Source organism: Haemorhous mexicanus, chromosome 5, assembly GCF_027477595.1.
Source record: "Haemorhous mexicanus isolate bHaeMex1 chromosome 5, bHaeMex1.pri, whole genome shotgun sequence".
NCBI classification, from domain to species: Eukaryota; Metazoa; Chordata; class Aves; order Passeriformes; family Fringillidae; genus Haemorhous; species Haemorhous mexicanus.
The window spans coordinates 49,470,728-49,487,525 of NC_082345.1; the positions used below are offsets into that span (position 1 = coordinate 49,470,728).

Below are 16,798 nucleotides of genomic sequence, written 5' to 3' on the forward strand. Positions count from 1 at the left end.
TATAAAAGACTAGAAAAAATACCACCTTTATTTGACTGACATACTAAATTGATATAAAAGCCTCCATGACAAATGTGTCATGTATCAGAAATGTTCCTATAGAAAATGTGTGGGTCCTTGTGATCTCAGATAGCTGGGGGAATATTTCATAATGAACTCCCACTGTCCCAGTGAGGCAAAGGGAGCACTGGTATCCTGTCAGCCTCATTCTTGGAGCCCCATGGTACCTCACCTCCACTTGCTTTCAAGTGACCAGCCATACAAACAGTTGCAAGCTGTAACTAGAAAGCAAAAATCACCCTTCTTCCACCACTTAGTTAAATGAACCCACAAATACATTATATTTTGCCCTGCCTCAACTCTCAATAATTATTTAGACAGCTTGATAGAAGTTTTGGATATAGTTCATTTCCAGTGAATATATTAGTCTAAGACAAAAATACAAAGTGAATTCCACATAGAAATGTGAGGCACAATTAATTGAGAGAAATGGAGGAAATAAGGCTTGATTGAAGACTTCATTTGCTTTTCCTGTGTGCCTCTTCAAACAACACAAATAAAGTGTTTATGTTTAACAAAACACATTATACCATGCTATTGACAGAGCTACTGTTAACCTCAACAACCCAAGTCCATTTACAGTAAAGTTAGTTGCAGTCAAAAAGGGGATTGCAGCATGGAGATTAGGATATCTTTGCTATCTTTCAATAGGACTGCTAGCAAGACTAGTTTGGCTGCAGCTGAGAACAGGACACAAGCCAATTGATGTGGCTTTTGTCTATGTACAAGTCAATACTGCTCCTGTGATCAACTAATAGGCCTCTGTCTTTTTCCTCCTTTGAACCTCAGCTTACAACACAAAGCCATTTGAACCTTACACTCCTCTATCTGTAAACTAGGAGATACCCAAACTTCATGGCCCCCTCAGAAAGGCACATTTATGGCTTAACCACGCTAAAAATACCAATCACTATTTCAGATTGGCAGAGTTAAACTGGTATATTTTCCTGTACAGAATGTCTTCAGCATCTGGAATGCCATCCTGCTTATAAATTAGGTGATACATTCAGCAACTGTTTTTAATTATTCTCCTTACTTAATCTTTCCACCCTAATCCAAAAAATGCCTTCCAGAGAAATGCTGAGGAACTTTATGCTCAGTAAAAAGGGCAAATTGCCTACTTTCCAGGAAACATAATTGAACCCTTACAGATTCAGGTAAATCAAAGAAATCAGATGATATGGCAATATGTAGATCTGGTGAGACAAAAAGAAAAACAGATATCCTGAATATAAAGGATGGAGCAGAACTTCTATCTTTACTCCAAACAGAAGCTACTAGGTAATTATTTAGTCCCATGATTTATTTATTACAGCTAAAATTTTCCAGTACACACCAACCCGTAAGAGTCACTTTTGAAAACAACACTTAATGCTTTGCTGCCTGCAGAGCATCCAAAGCTAGGCAGTCTTAAATGATTCATTTTAACAAAGCATTTGATTGCTGTGCTAAACAATATTGGTCATTGGTAGGACTCTATGATATTGGAGGTCTTTTCCAACCTAAATAAATCTGTGATTCTCTTGGGTTCTGAATTCACATAGATCAGCATACAGTATTTATGCAAGTCAACTCCATTTGACATCTACCACATCTAAACATTATTAACAGCAAAAAATAATCTTACCCCTCCTACCCTTTCATCAGCATACTTTGTGCTAAATACTCCACATAACTGACCACAGGATCCTTCACACAATGCCACCACAGCTGAAGGTGTGGTTCAAAACATATGAAATTTCAAAGTGAAATACACAAGCTTAACCTTCTGTTCTGAAAATACAGACATCAAAACCCAGACAAAGCAAGTTCTCAATATTGAAAAAATACTCCTATTTCACTTTTAGCATCCTGAGGGATAATACAACATAACTGACAAAATCTGCAGCCTTGGAAATAAAAACACAACTGTAGTACAAAAGGTGGCACATAAAAGTGCAGTAGGGTTTTCCTCATAGCAGCATGAATGTCTACCACAAAATGAACAAGCAGTGTGTCTGCCTATTAGTAAATAAACTCTGAGTTAAGCAACATGCTCAGCGAAAAAAACCAACCAGATATTATCAATAGCTAGCAGGCAGAAGTTAAAAAATTTATAGAAGAGAAGACTGTGACTTGTATCACCTACCCCTCAAAGTGGGATCAGTCAGGCTGTGCAAGTGAGCAACAGCCACCTGGTCACCAGCAACCCTTCAGTGCAACCAGGCGGCTGTTGTCTGGTTATTCATCCATTTTGGCATCACAGTAGAAATGTGCAGCACACAGCATGTGCTGCAGAATTCAGACTGAAAATGCAGATGAGGTCTGGTGTTGATGCAAGAGCTGAGCTCTTTGCATAAAGGATGCATATGCTTGGTACAACTAATCAGGATTCTCAAAGAGGTTTCCTAAAGCACCCATTTTTCCAGAGCAGATAAACATACAAGTATGAATAGCTGCTTGGCAGTGTGATAATCCTAACAGTAAAAGCAAAAAAGAAAACACATAAGTTAGTCTATCATGCAAAATGCAAGTTTGATTTATGAGGTTCACTTCAGATAAAGTTAAACAATTATACAGCAAGATACAAGCATTTCTCTTGCCTCCCCTCCACGGCTGTGTAGTACAATAGCTTACAGGGTAATTGGGTGTGAAGATTTTGCAGGCAGCACTCATCATGCAGGTGAGTGAGCACATAGCATAAAAAGCAGTCCAAGAGAAAAATTAGATTTCTTTAGGCTAGTGTTTCAACATTTTTCAATAGTCATATTGAACTATATCATTGCCATCCTAGGGGTACAGAGAAACCAATTTGAACAGTGGTTTTTTGTTACTATCTTGAATAGCCTTTGGAAGCCAAATCACAGAAAACCAGGAAATGAATTTAAATAAGAATACACATCGTTTGGGTGACTATATTATATTTGCAGAAATAAAGACAATCTTTGTAGTGGACCACATTTTCTGCTTGATCCAAAGGAAGCTCTCTATTGAGAAATTGCAACTGTATCTCTCTAGCAGGAGTAAGATCTCAGTGACACCTGCTCTGGTAAGCAAGGCAGAGCGGAAGAGCAATTCACCTCTAAGTACCTGAAAAGGGTTACTAAACGTAGAAAAGCTTACTTAAGGGATATCTCCTAATTGTTTAGCAACGATGGCATAGTTAGTCAAATAGGGGGAACAGTTTAATCTGCTTTTTTTCAGAAAATATAGTGGTTTTTAGCTCATATATGGGGGAGGGGGAGAATGCTTTCAGTTGTGAAACAGCACACTAGGATCAAAAATAAAAATAAACAACAAATAGACGGAGAGGAGGGCTGCAGCTTGAAACACTTGACTGCTAATATCCAGCATGCCATTCCAGGGAGTCCCAGAGAGATTTTTAAGCCTCTTGCCCATCCTTGTAGAGAAAGGCGGGTGGCAGGATTAATCAATATCTTGCAACCCAGCTGTGACCTGACAAATAAAGAAGTCAAGAAAAAAAAAATCCCATCGATGATCGGTGTCATTTAGCAATCGGAAGACGGCAACATCTGGGCTCAACTCCAGATGGGACGGAGCGGCCCCGCGCTCTCGGCTCTCCACAGCGCTGCTATACACACACACACACACAAAGGAGGGCTCCGCGCTCCTCCCGCTTTTCTCCGATATGAACAACTCCGCGTTCAAATGCGACGTAAACACACGGAGAGCTGCCTACTACGCCGGCAGGACGGTACAACAGTTCAGCTACACCCGTGTCAGAGGGGGCTATTGTCCGGGACGAGAGGCCGGCGCTCACCGGGTGTTGGCGTAGGCGGTGCCAAGAAAAATAAAATCACCGCGAGTCTCTCCGATCACTCCGCAAGTCAAACCCGCGGGGTTCAGAGCCCTGCACCGGGCAGAGGGGAACAAACAGGAGAGGCAGCGCGGCTCCCACAAGCGACACTTTGTCTGGCTTCCAGCGAAGCGGCGACAAAACCCCCGACGCGCGAACAATGCCCGCGGCCCCGTCGCCGCTCCTTGCCGGGCCGCCGGCGGACACCGTCTCCCACCGGGTCGCCGCTCCCAGCGATGTTTTTAGGATGCTTTGTTCCCCGTGAAACGCCAGCCTTATCACCCAGCGCCGGCGGGGAGAACCGAACGTCCGCCTGGGAGACTGGGGACCGGCCCCTGCCCCATCCCCTGGCAGGAGCGGGAGACGCCGGAGCCGCGGCTTGGGCATCGGCCGCCCTTTGTTGTGCCCCCGGGGAAGGGGCCGCACCCCCGTGCCCTGACGGGACCTCGGCTCCCACGGCAGCGCTCACACGCGCAGGGCGCTGCCTCCGCTCCAGCGGGAAACGGCAGCAGCGTCCCGCGGGGCGAGCCCGCTCTGCCCGGGATGCGCTCCCCGCCGGCAGAGCCGCTCCTCGCCCCCGCGCTGCCCCGCTCGCGTTCTCTTTCACTCACCCACGCCGTACTTCTCATGCTCCGTGGGTATCCACATTCTCGCGGCGTGCGAGCCCCCGTTCCCCCGCCAGCCCCTCCGCCGGGAGCGGCGGTGGCCGGCAAGCGCGTCCGCTACCCGGGGCTCCCGCCGCGCTCAGCCGCGGCTGCCCGGCCCCAGCGGCGAAGGCATTGTTCGGGCGGGCGGACTGACTGAAGCGCGCTCGCCGCCAGCCACTTATATTCCCCGTCCCGCTGCACGCCGGGGAACGTAGTGCCTCGATGCGGCCGCGCCCCTCGTCGCCCGCGGCCGCGGGAGAGACTACGAGCCCCGTCTGGCCCCGCGCTCCCCGCCGGGGCGGAGCGGGGCGGAGCGCGGCTCCCGGGGGCCGCCCAGCGCCGGGCGGGCGGAGCGGCGGCGGCGGCGGCATGGCCGAGCCCCGCGGGGCTGCGGGACCTGCGGCGCGGGGAGGTGAGTGCGCTGCGGGAGGCGTGGGGGTCTCACACTGCGCTTCCCCACTCCTTTCCGTTCCGCCGTCGCGGCTTGGACGGTGGGACGGGGCTGGCGCAGCCATCCCTGGGATGGGGAGCGGTGGACACGTGTGCGGCAGCCGGGAGCGCCAGGGCCCGGCGCGGTGAGGCTCGCTTGTCGCCCGTCGGAGCGGGCTTCCGCGGAGAGCCGCGGACAGCCCCGTACCTTCCTCCCGCTGGTTACAGGGACTTGAGTCGCTCTGCCCCTGCTGATGCCAGTCCTTCCACGTTTAGCACACGGAACTGTGGGGACAGCGAGAGTTTCCAACAGCCAGTCCAGGTGGAGAGGGAGTTGATGCCGGCAGCGCGCCAGAGCGGTGGGGCGTGGGGCTGATGGTCCGGGGAGCATTTTGGCTCCTCACATAAATCTGTTGGTCAACGCACACATACACAGAGATAGTGCAAAGCCGGCAGTGCACAGCGAAGAGCACAAATGGTCCGTGGGGAATTACTGCAGGGATAAGCCAGGTGCCTTAAGCAAGAACAGCAGGGTATCCTTGTCGAGAGGTCTGTATGTCTGCATCCTCGTGGAAGGAGCTTAGCTATAGCTCAGTGTAGATAAACTGCAAGAAATCCTCAGGCTACACTGGTCCTTCTAAGAGAAACCTGAGGGTTTTGAGACAGGAGCAACAGCCTGGGTTATGTCTTCTGGTCCTGTGGAAAGGCAGACAGAAAAAAGGAAGAAAACCAGTGATAATGATGCTGCTTTGCAGGCCTTACCAAGTACAAGCTGTCTCTAAAATGAGTATGTCTGGTTTTAGAAAAGTGTTCTCTAGTGAAATCGATATTCTGAAGTGGTTTCTAGAGATTTTATGGGTTTCTTTGGTTTGATCCAAATGAAAAATATAGTTTAATGTTTTCACATTTAAGAGAAGAGGGTAGCTTTTGGCTCAGGTTGACTTTTAACTTCTACTGTCATGTCGTTAATAATGTGAAGGACACAATGAAAGGAAGTTATGTACAAGCAGGCAGTTTCAAATCTAGAGTTAGAGCACTTTTATTCTGTGTTTGGGCATTTGATAGTGAGTAGTCTTTTAAGTGACATTTCTGTTGTTTGTCTAGTATGTGCCCTTATCCTATTCATAAAAGTAATATCAATTTAAACTAGCAGGTAGAGCAGTACTCTTGTCTTATTTCTGTGTTTCAGTATGTTGGCATAAACCTCATACATGAAAAGCCAGACCCTTTTAGAGCATTTCCACACTGGTGTAATTGTACCCGGTGGCAAAGCTGTGTTGTTCTAGCTACTGGAAAGAACATGTGCCTGTGTATGTGCAACTCTTCTGTGTATACATTGGTCTGTGGATTACTAGTGATGATGAGGTTACCCTGAGGTTTTTTCAGATAACTCCTGTAAAGATATTGGCACCAGTTCAAAGAAAAAAAGGAATTTTTTTGAGGAAAATGGAAATTCAGAGGCCCATGCTGTTTTCCTTTTACTGAGCACAAACACTCATTGAAATGACTAGTGAACATTTTCTGTCTTTGCTCCCAAACTCACTTTGCATCCCCTGGCAGATCATTTGGAGTCTCTAGGTAATGTAATATGTAAAAAATTACTGTTGAAAATCAAAATAATAGATGTCAGGCTAAATTAACTTTTATGTTAGCCTATAGACTTTCATGTACATCCATGTGCTTCATTTCCCCATAAGAGAGGTCTGCCAGCATGCTCGCTGGGAGTCATAAAATTTTGCCCCAGCCTTGTAACTGCTGTCTCTCATGTTAACCATGACTGACTTCAGCATTAACAATCTTCCCTTGGACAAAGGCAAGAGTGTCCAATAGCTCAAGCAGCCTTTTCAAAATTATTTGTTTGCAACACAGTTACTTAGAGTCAAGAGATCTTAAGAGTATACGTCATGTTGTCTATGGGCAAATAAATACCCCACCCTAATATTTATTATTTCTTTGCCTCTGAACAAAATCCTTATTAATTCAGAGGTTTAGCTTGTACAAAACTATTCTCTCTAACTACATCTTGTACTTGCATGTGCACCTGAGGTGTGCCACTTACTTGGAGGCAGCATATAGGAAAATAAAATAATATACTATTTCCTGGTTTGCTGATTCTGTTTACAGGAAAGCCTGTGGTTTTATATTCTAATCCAGGACAGTGTTGCTTTCTAGTCAGCTCCTTCCAGCAGCCTTCACCAAGTGGCTTTTAATAAATATATCACTGTCCACAGTACAGTTTGTTCAGTCTGCATATCAACACTTCTTGCAGCATCCGTCAAAGGATTTTAAAATGAGTATTTTATCTGGAAGTGTGGCTTTCATTGTTACCTCAGTAGTCTGACAGTTTTAGTTTCCTACTCAAAGTCTTCTTGTGCTCAAGTGCTTTTGAACACGTGCTGATGGGGTGCACCATGTCCAAGCACAACATGTTTGATTCCTTCCATGTCTCTCATACCCCATTTTTAAGACTATTCAGTTTACTCTGGAAAACAAAAGTTTGACTGGTCTACCACATGTCTACTTTTTTTTCTACCTAGAGGATACTCCAGTGAAAGCTGGTTTGTTCCTGATAGTACTGCCATTACTTCTTTTGCTCAACTCTTAAGTTGTGTTAGGGTTGCTATTAGAGCTGCCCAACACAGTGGGCTCTGGAATGCTGGGTTTTCTCTTTCCTGGTCACTGAAAGGCAGTCCCATGTACTCTCAGATCCAAAAGATTTCTCCACACAGGTTAATGGATGCATTCCTTGTTAGATTTCCAAACTCTCCCATGTTCACAGGCCACTTCATGTATCAGTGTGGAATCTTAAGTCTCTTTAAGTCCATTTCATAAAGTATACCAAATTCCACTATCACCTTCTGATCCCATCCACAAACACCCTCCAAAATACCATAGTACATATGGTAGTCATACGTTTCCCCTTTCCTGTCAGTGACAAAAGTTCACCTTGACCCTGTTCAAGTATGTGTGGGTAGTTACTTTAGTGCCATTAGTTCCCATATTGGCAGAGACAACTTACTGTCTCTGTTTTCACCTGCTCATTAACATTTGTGTGCAATCTGCCATTTCATTTTCCTTGTTATTTGTTGTTTCTTTTATACTGAATAGTCCTTAACCAAATAACTGGTGGACTAGATGCTTTCCCAGCCCCTGCTTCCTTATACTACCGCTCCTGTTCAGACTGAGTGCTTTACTTCTTTCCTCTCTAAAATATCCACAGCATGCATGGTGGTGAATGGGGAGCTGCTGGCTGCTCGTGTCCATGGGTGAAAACTCCAGCAAAGTGACAGAGCAACCATTGCCCCAAGCACACAGCTGCCTCTGCTCATCTCTTCATTCTCGAGAGATCCTCAGATCTTAGCCTGATGAGCAGCCCACGTGTATCTGCCCATTCCTGTTTCATGGGTTTAGAGGTTGATATCCTCTCAGTACCCTTCCTTAAAAACCCCCACCTGTTCCAGATGATCACACATGGGGTTGCATCCCCAGTTGTTTTCCCACAGGACACTTTCAAGCATCCGGAATACCACTGGTGATCTGTTTCTCAGGTTAAATCTTTGTGTGCACTAGAGGATTTCAAGACCTGAGGCTTCCACCATACTACAAATTTTGGACAGAGAGAGAAGAGAGTCCTTTTACTAGTAGGCATTATAAGCTCTGTAAAGGATGCAGATTAATCACAGTGAACTGAACAATTAGCAATTACACCTGGAGGACAGGTTCACTAATTAATTCTAGAAGTGCAACACAATTTATTTTATATGATTACCAAAATGGATCTCCTAAAGCAGAATTATTTAAAAATGTTTAAAGAGCCTTTTATGTGATTTTTAATTAAAAATCCAGTCTCAAAGTCATTTTAAACACTTACCTGATAAGCAAGTGGATCTTTTGAAGGACTGAAAATTACTAAATTATTGTTGTAAAGTCACCTTTTATGTGCTTTTCTGTTTGAAAATTGAAAAGGCAGAATCCTTTCCTGTAACTGTTGTAGTAATATTTTAGAGGTTTTAGCCTTCACATCACATTTCTTAAATAACTGACGATGGAAGAATATACAGGTGAAACTAAATATTTCATTAAACAGGCCATAAATGGCTTAATAAAATAAGTGATGGATTGTATTGGTTGGTAATAGAGATCTGACGTGCCCATGATTCCTGCCATAATTTTACAAAGAATTGTGTTATAAATGTGCAGCATATTTTACCTGAAGACAAGGGGCATCCCCACAGCTCAGCATGAATGCATAATTTCTGTTAGCACAAGGCATATATTCCCCCAAAATACCCAATAAAGACTTGCTATTTAGTTTGCTCTGAATTCAGAAAACTTCCATAGCTTAAAAGCAAAGATGGATGGCCTTTATCTTTGTTTCATTCCAGTTTACTAAGCCAATTCTTGCCCTCTCTATTGCAAGTAAAGACTTTGATACATGAACAAACCACACAGTATCAGCTCCTCTATACTCTAACCAGTCTCATTTAGAAGTGAGCTGTTTCAGACTGCCTGATGAGGAGGTACAAGGCTCAAACATGGGAACTTGTTAGCATGTTCAAGCCTTCCAGTTCCTTGAAACCTCTGCTCAGTCTTTCTGTTCCCTGCAGTGGAGCAAGAATGAGTGGTGTTTCATCAGTCCTCAGAGTGATGAGGACCTTTAAACTGCTTCTCTATTGGCAAATATCTGATTCTTACCGCAAAAAAAGTGTTTCTCATCACTTGAACAAGTAACAGATGTGGACATGCTTTATTTAGATGTAGAGGTATAGGCTAGAGAGGTACTTCAAGTATTTTGAATGTTCTGAGGGTAACACAGATGCCAGGATAATTTGTTATGCCTCTTGAAACACCTTGTTCGCTGCTTTGTGTTTGCTGAGGAGTACTGGTTTTCTGGAAGAACGCTGAAGTTGTAGGTTCTTGTCAGCAGTGATGACTGCCACAGGGTGTGCCTGTCATGTAAGTGGGTTTCAGAGTTCACCCCTTGAGACTTTAGCCAGCTTTCTTGATGAAGGGATGTAGGGTTTAAACTAGCATATGGTTGTGTGTACAAATAGTAGGAAAGGAAGAAAAACCTTAAATATTATGAAATTACAAGCGTCAAGTATTTTAACTTCAGTATAGGGTAAATTTTTCTATCTAAAACAGCCTTCATAACCTTTCCCAGCCCTGTGTGCTTCCTTCCACCATGTCCTGTCTTGAAACCTCTGCTAGAACTCTGCAACTTGGTGTGACCATTTAAATCCTAAAACTGCAGTTGTTCCCAGTCTCTCTCTGAGGTTTTTGCTTCACATTCTCATCCACAAACTCCCAGCAGGCATAATCTGGGAGAAAAGCCTGAAAGCATTTGAATGTCTTTCTGTGGGCTTTTTAAAGTAGCTTTAAATATTGCATCAATAAAAGCTCACACAATGGAGGAAAGAACATGACATTCAAGAAGTGGGAGAAAAAAAATGTGATGAGTTTTGTACAACTTTAAAGCAGGTCTGTGCCTCTGAAGAGCTGGGCACATCATCCTGACTGGTGCCTCACTGAAATCAGGGAAATGTGTTTGTAAAAGTCTGGGTTCTTTGCAGAGTTGTTGTCTACAGTACTTAATTACAGTCACTTGAATAGGAAAAGACTAGTGTTCAATGACCTGATGATTGTTGTATTAAATGATGCATTAATCAATGCCACTAAAACCACATAACCAGAATGAAGATATACTGTGGCATCTCTGTCTATGGCAGGGGGCAGGTTGGAACTAGGTGCTCTTTTAGGTCTCTTCCAACCCAAACAATAGCAGTACATGTTAATTTTAATGTTTCCATAGGAAATGGTATAGCTGCAGTGGTCCAATCATTGATCCCAAGACCTGATTTTCCAGCATGTGTTTCCATGATCACTGCTTGTTTGCCATTCTGTCCTAATATTCTGCTGTAGTAGACCTTTCAGATAGAAATTATAGTAGGTGTTTTTTTCAGTAGATGCAGTGGTCCACAGGCATGTCTGTTCTTTGTAATACATTTCAACTGTATTTCTTGAAACTTTCCTTTTGATTTTTTTGCCTCTTGTTTTCACTGGACCTTTCACTGGACACTATCTTCCAATTGATCTTTTTTAAATTTTGTGTATTCTTCTCTGATTTTTATGACTGACAGGCAGTGACCAGTGTGAAGTGGCCCAGCTGTTTCCATTTGATTCTTGGTCATTGAGATGTCATCCTCTCATCCTCCCGTTTGTCTTTCTCTGTATCCAAGGAGTGCCACTTGCCCTGTGTAGTTGTAGCAGGTTAAACACCTTCTCTTTGTCCCTCTGGTGTAGGAGTCTGTAACTTGACATGCCATCTGTTTCAACCTCATGATTTTTTGTGGTATGTTGTGGCTCTGTTACCTGAAGAAATAATAAGGCCCAGTAGATAAAGGTGCCGCAGTCCCTGCAACTATACTGCACGGTCTGGCATTTCTGCTCACATGAAGTGAGTGCCCCCACACTGAACAGCCCCAGACATTTCTGTTACTGGTTGGTGTGCATTTTTCATGTACCTGTGCTCCAAACCAATCCTGCTCACTTGCTCCAACACCGATCTCTAGACCTGGGCAATGCACAAAGCAGCTCCAGGGTGATGGGGGCTGCAAGACTCCTGTGTGGGTCAGAGCTGTGCTGAGGTGCAGGAGGAGAGACAGGGCTGGTGGATAGCAGAGGGAAGCCTGGCACAGCACCCTCCCATCCAGGACCTCATGCCAAGTTCGTGGCATGTGCCCCAGGGTAGGCCTGTGAGTGCCGTGGTGGAAGTGCACAAGGCTCACATTATGGAAACAGCCATGGCTGTGAAATAAATGTGTGCAGTTCTAAGTGATACTGCTGCCAGAGGAGCATTTTGCTAGCATTTGTCCTGACCAGAGTGCCAGCACCGAATTTTATTATGACTCCAAAATGCATGAATAAATGAGGTGGAGCTTTTTCTCTAAAGACCAGTATGTAAAAGAAACATCCTGCTGCGGGTTTTAATTTGATTTTGTCTTATATGGAATGAAAACATGCAGTCTGAGCTGTATTTTTACTGTATTATTACTGTACTAGTTTAATGTTCAGGAGCCTGATGTATTTTTAGTTAGCAAAATGTTGCCTGAAAAATATAAACAACTTGTATCACTAATTCAAACATTCTGATTCTGTTTCTTGATGAAGTTAATTTCAATTATTGTATCATCCATGTCCACGAGCTACATTAGTAGTATCAGTAAGCATATATCATACTTAGGAAGTCGAGATCTGTGTTATATGGTTAATGAATGCATGGAGGACAGTATCACAAAAATATTTATTTCAAAGTCTGGTACAAAGTCAGAATACGCTCACAGAAATTTTATATAGCTTGCTGTGAGATCTCTCTGGGATCTATAAGACCTAAAAATACTTTCCTCTCAAAATAATTTTCAAAAATATATGTGTAAAGACTATAAATGGTGGATTATTTGAAGTACAATCAAAGCTTTGTTTTCCCGAATCATGATATCAGGCTGAAGTATGTTGATTCACATCACTGCACACTATAATGAACTTTCCCTTTTAGCCACTGTTTTTCCAGTTTGAATACCAGTTTATGGAGGTTTGATTCTAAAAGTAGAAACAACTTATTTTGCTACTTTCCATCTGGAAAAGCTGCAGTTCACTGAGAAAGCAGCAACAGACCACAGAGGTGCTAACATCACAGGGCCTCTTCTTCGTACGGATTCTTCATTAAGTATAAAATTCACTTAATTCAGCCTTGAAGGCTCTCTGTGTGTCAGGAAGCTCAGTCAGAATATCTGAGAGAGATTTCAGCCTGTTCTGTCAGTATGACACCCACACACACGAGGATGCCAGAAACAAGACCTCTCAGGATGCATTTTGAGGTTAGTTCTCATTTGTATGAGTCTGAAAAAATTTAAGTGCTATTTAAAATAAAAGTTTCACACAATTTGCAGTTGGGTTTTTTTTTTCCACATAGTTGCCTTTTTCAAGGAAAGTCTACCAGTGGAAAAGTTGTAAACCCTGCAATGCAAATGTTTTATTTAGGAGCATGGCAGAAATTCCCATCATAATGACGTGGGGGTGTCAGGCACTGCTAAAGCAGGCTTTATGTTTTTAAGGCAAATCACACAGCCTTTTCTGTAGTTACAGAGTAAAGCAATTGTTAAAAAAGACCACGAGGCAATTCTTTTAGCATCAAAAGAATAAACGTGCTTGGAAATTGAATCCTGTTAGAGGAAAAGAACATGTGACAAGAAAAGGAAAATTCTTGTAATAAAGCATTATTGATCACTACTAAATGATCATGATAGAAAGCAGAGAGTAAAGTAATTAACCTGCTTCATATAGCAATGCTGGCATAGAAGTTACTAGGCTCAAGACAGTATTTTTAATGGCACTGCCAAGACAAATTATGGCAATGAAGTATTGCTATCCATATTAAACACATTGTTAAGACCCCTCCTTTCTAGGAGAGCTAAGGTCACAGACACAGAATATGTAAGTAAGACGTGCCTTTTTCCAGCTTGCTGCTCTTTGCAGAGGGTTAAGCAGAGCAGTGGCAGTAGTAACATACAAAAGTATTACATTTGCATACACATTTTTTTACTTGTGATGCCTTCCAGTATGTATTTTTTAACATTTTTAAATGGTGGTCCAGATCACCTTGACACAAAATTGTACACTTTTTTTTTTCTCTTACTTTTTCCCCCAGGAGTTTTCATATGAAAATAGCAGAAATTCAGTCTTTATACCTTAAATTTAAACAGCATTGTTTATGCTTTATTGTGATGTCTCTGGTATGCCTTTTTACTAAACAGCAAGTTGAAGAGAAAAGAGCTGCTAATTTTTGTTAGATAGATTTGGGTGATAAGTACAAAAGAAGAACATGGATGGTCCATTTTGTCCTTCTATTTCAGATTCTTCTGTTGGATGTTTTCTTCGTCTTCCTTGTAACTCAACATTCTGAGGCTACATAATTACTTTGTTAATCTTTCCAGATAATAGTCTAGGGTTTAATCATTGCTTCTAATCCCTCATTTTAGTAGATAATATGGATCTCAGCTCTCCATGTCTACCAAGTCATGTGATCACACTAAACAAGGAAACGTAAACAGAAATTTTGTTTAACAATAGCCATAAGAAATCACAGAAGCTCTAAAATGTATAAGAAAATTATTCAGTATATAATGCTGAAGTAGATAAATATTTTTTTCATATTTGTGATCAAAACATCAAACCCTGATTTTAGTTACCCTAATGTAAGTCTGTGTCATTTACCCAGGAATGAGGGTAAATGACATTTATACAGCTCTGAGCTTGCAATAGAACCTGCTGTAGTGTGTTAAATATTTATAAATTGCACATTAACATCAGCATTTAAATATTGTTATCAATACTTACTGGGGTCACTTTCATTTGTGTATGTGTGTGTGTGTCCCTCTGTGTGAGAACAGTAGGTTTGCTCTGTTCTTTACAGATGTGGGGGTTTGTCTGGGCTCCAGCAGAAAGACAGCCAGCAGTGGCATGTATCTGCTGCTGAACTGGGCAATAATCTAGTCTATTATTTAAACATGATCTTATTGGCAAGCACATTGGTTTTGTTTTATTAAAATTCCAGCACTTCACATTTTTATTAATCACTTTCCCAGTCCTATTCAGTTGTGTTCTGATGCCTGTGCTGTGGTACCCATAGCAACACTTGTTAATGCTAATGAAACTGCAACATCCTAAGCTCCCCGACAGAGCAGCCCTGTTAAATATGGCTATTAAGCACAGTTGTATTTCTGTTAGTTCCAGCTCCCAGCAGACACCTGCTCTGTAGAAACTCTGTTCTGAGTTATTAGGATTCGGTAACTTACAGCTTTTCTTAAAGCTGTCATTTAACTGGAATCAAATTCTCATATTCCTAGACAGAAAATGCTACAGAATATGTACAGTGTCTGTGAAACTGACAAGCTTTAGCTGTAGGATTAAGTGTTCTTTTGAAGTGCTCATTTGCATTCAATGAAAAAACAGGCAGGGTTGGGACTGATTGATCTTGGGGGAAGCTACAGGGTGTGTTGTCCCCTAGAGCACATGGACAGTTTAACTAAATATCATTCATAGTGTGTTAACAAGCAGAAGTAATAGGTAAATAATTCCTCATGAACTCAGACTTAATTCTACTTAATAGAAGTACTTGAGGGCTTTAATATATCGAGGTAGGAGATGATTATGCACATTGATTCTTCTTTCACTAGGAAGCATATTTGCATGTAGTATTGGTGAGGACCATGACAGGGTGTTTTATTTTCATTATTCTGAGTTTTGGCTTTGAATACTGTTTATTTGGCAAGTCATTAGTCATCCATCTTTTGTGCTGTGGAAAACAAAGGAAAAATCCTGTAATCAGTGTAAAATTGCTTCCAAGAATATGACCACAAATTAGGGAATGCTGCTGTGCCAACAAATAGATGCTGCAGTGCCAAGGCTGCCAAACAGGGAAGCTGTCATGTATGTATTTCGAGCATCAAGCTGATCCTTCTTGAAACTCTTACATCATCTCAAAAACAGATTGACTCCAAGACAAAGCTTTAAAACTGCTCATTTCCTAAAGGGTTTTAAATGCACCACTCTTTTGTGCAGAATTGCCTATAGGAGTACAGGTTGGTTCCACAACGTACTCCGGAGGGGTTTGGTCATTTTGGCAACTAAATGGCTTTGCCATGTGATCAGTGAGAACTTGGGGGAGGATGCTCTCAGCCTTTTTGTTTTCCATTCAGCATCTGTTGGGCTGCTAGTGTGGAGTGCCAGGTTTGCTAGGTGTCTTTTGTTTTCCTGTCATTCTTTCTTCCCTTTGTTCTTTACGTGTCTAAAATCCTGTCTTTTGCTTGTTATTTGAACTCCTGTATTCACCAGTATGTCTTTGTTGTGTTCATTTTTGTTTTAGAATCATTTCAAGTTCTTGTGCTAATCTCCTCATAATATTAACCAGCTGTATTAATGAGATAATAAACCAGATTTGTTGGTAATGAATTGATCCATTCAACTATTGGATTTAATTAGAAAGACACTTAACATTCCAGCAGATGTTCTTATTTTGTTTCATTATCCTTGTGTTACCAACAGTGGGATATTTACATCATAAAGTCCTCAGCCTAAGGCTTTGTTGCTGTGCCACAGACTACAAAATATGACAGGAAACACATAAATATGTCTTAAGCAAATTTGTATTAATTCCTTTTTCATCATTTCAATTCTCAGACTTTGCAATGCCTTGAATTTTCAAAGTATTCTTCATTTAATAATAAATCGATTAATCTGTTTTAAAATAGTTTGATTTCTTCTTCCCTAGTTAAAACCCCTTGTCTTTGGACTTACCTCCTTTTCCTCTAGTCTTGTGACTCTCATTCCTTTTTATCTAGTGGCAAAGCTTCAGAAAGAAGGATGTGAATGCCTCTGTCCTCAGCATTCCCTGCAGACCAGTTTATGGAGCTCCTCCCTCAGCCTGCTGGTTGCCTGCTGGAAGAGCCCTCTGCTCCCTGAGCTCTGGCACTTGAGGCACGGCTGCAGGTCGCACCTCAGGGCCAAGCTGTGTGAGTGAAGAGTTCTAACAGTGAGGTTACTTCATTTCTCTGAGCCCACATACCTCCCTTGCTAGTTAGAGAATGTAATTCATGCAGCAGTGTTCAGTTTGTCAGTGAGAGCAGATAGCTCAGATGTGCAACCAAGTAGAATTGAGCACAAGAGCTTTAGTGTGCATTTAGTGTGTTAGGTGTGCCCATGCTGACAGCAGTGGATTCTGCAAACTGAAGCCAGTGCTGAGTGTCCTTGTTAGGAAGCAGTGATAAAATATTAGTGGCTTTTTTCCCTGTGTGTAATGCCTTTAAAG

At 42.4% G+C, this 16,798-nt stretch overlaps 2 protein-coding genes across 3 annotated transcripts in view; one reads left to right on the forward strand and one right to left on the reverse strand.

Annotated features, from left to right (window-relative positions):
- The window catches only part of DOCK4 (dedicator of cytokinesis 4), a 221,108-nt gene extending 216,401 nt beyond the window's left edge, over nt 1–4,707 (reverse strand). The window contains exon 1 of one of the 2 annotated variants that reach the window (XM_059847108.1): nt 4,468–4,707. In XM_059847108.1, the coding sequence (XP_059703091.1) occupies nt 4,468–4,504 (37 nt within the window). In that variant the 5' untranslated portion in view covers nt 4,505–4,707. The remainder of the gene's footprint in view (nt 1–4,467) is intronic. The other variant, XM_059847110.1, reaches the window with a different exon arrangement.
- A 133-nt stretch (nt 4,708–4,840) lies between these two features.
- ZNF277 (zinc finger protein 277) overlaps nt 4,841–16,798 on the forward strand; it is a 41,769-nt gene continuing 29,811 nt past the window's right edge. Inside the window, exon 1 of the mRNA XM_059847112.1 lies at nt 4,841–4,915. Within this exon, the coding sequence (XP_059703095.1) occupies nt 4,873–4,915 (43 nt within the window). The 5' untranslated portion in view covers nt 4,841–4,872. The remainder of the gene's footprint in view (nt 4,916–16,798) is intronic.